This window comes from Antrostomus carolinensis, unplaced genomic scaffold, assembly GCF_000700745.2.
Source record: "Antrostomus carolinensis isolate BGI_N321 unplaced genomic scaffold, ASM70074v2 scaffold14345, whole genome shotgun sequence".
In the NCBI taxonomy this organism is placed as follows: domain Eukaryota; kingdom Metazoa; phylum Chordata; class Aves; order Caprimulgiformes; family Caprimulgidae; genus Antrostomus; species Antrostomus carolinensis.
The window spans coordinates 34,552-34,847 of record NW_010314349.1 but is presented as its reverse complement, the minus strand read 5'-3'; the positions used below and the strand labels follow the sequence as shown (position 1 = coordinate 34,847).

Genomic DNA, 296 nt, shown 5'->3' with positions numbered 1-296 from the left:
GCGGGCGCAAATGTCCCGGCACGAAGCCGCGGCGCTGAGAGTCCCCTTGGATGGGTGAGTTGGGGGGGTTCAAACGTGCGTCTGCATCCGCCTCTGCAGGGGTCGGCTGGGGTCTGAATTTTGGGAAGAAGATTGGGAATGGTGGGAAGAAGAAGCAGAAGCTTTGCTGGCTTTGTCGAATTGGACGTAGCCGTCCTGTTTGCCGCTGCTGCTGATGCTGCTGTCGCACTGGGTGTCGAGGAAGGAGCTGCTGTCGCTCATGGAGCCACGTTGGAACTCGCGTTCGCACAACTCGA

General features: G+C 59.8%; 1 protein-coding gene across 1 annotated transcript in view; it reads right to left on the bottom strand.

Moving 5' to 3' along the window:
- Positions 1-69: 69 nt before the first annotated feature.
- The window catches only part of KIRREL3 (kirre like nephrin family adhesion molecule 3), a gene marked incomplete at its 5' end in the record, with an annotated part of 24,016 nt that continues 23,789 nt past the window's right edge, over positions 70-296 (bottom strand). Inside the window, one exon of the mRNA XM_010167621.1 lies at positions 70-296. This exon is cut by the window's right edge and continues 220 nt beyond it. Coding sequence (XP_010165923.1) covers positions 70-296 — 227 coding nt within the window.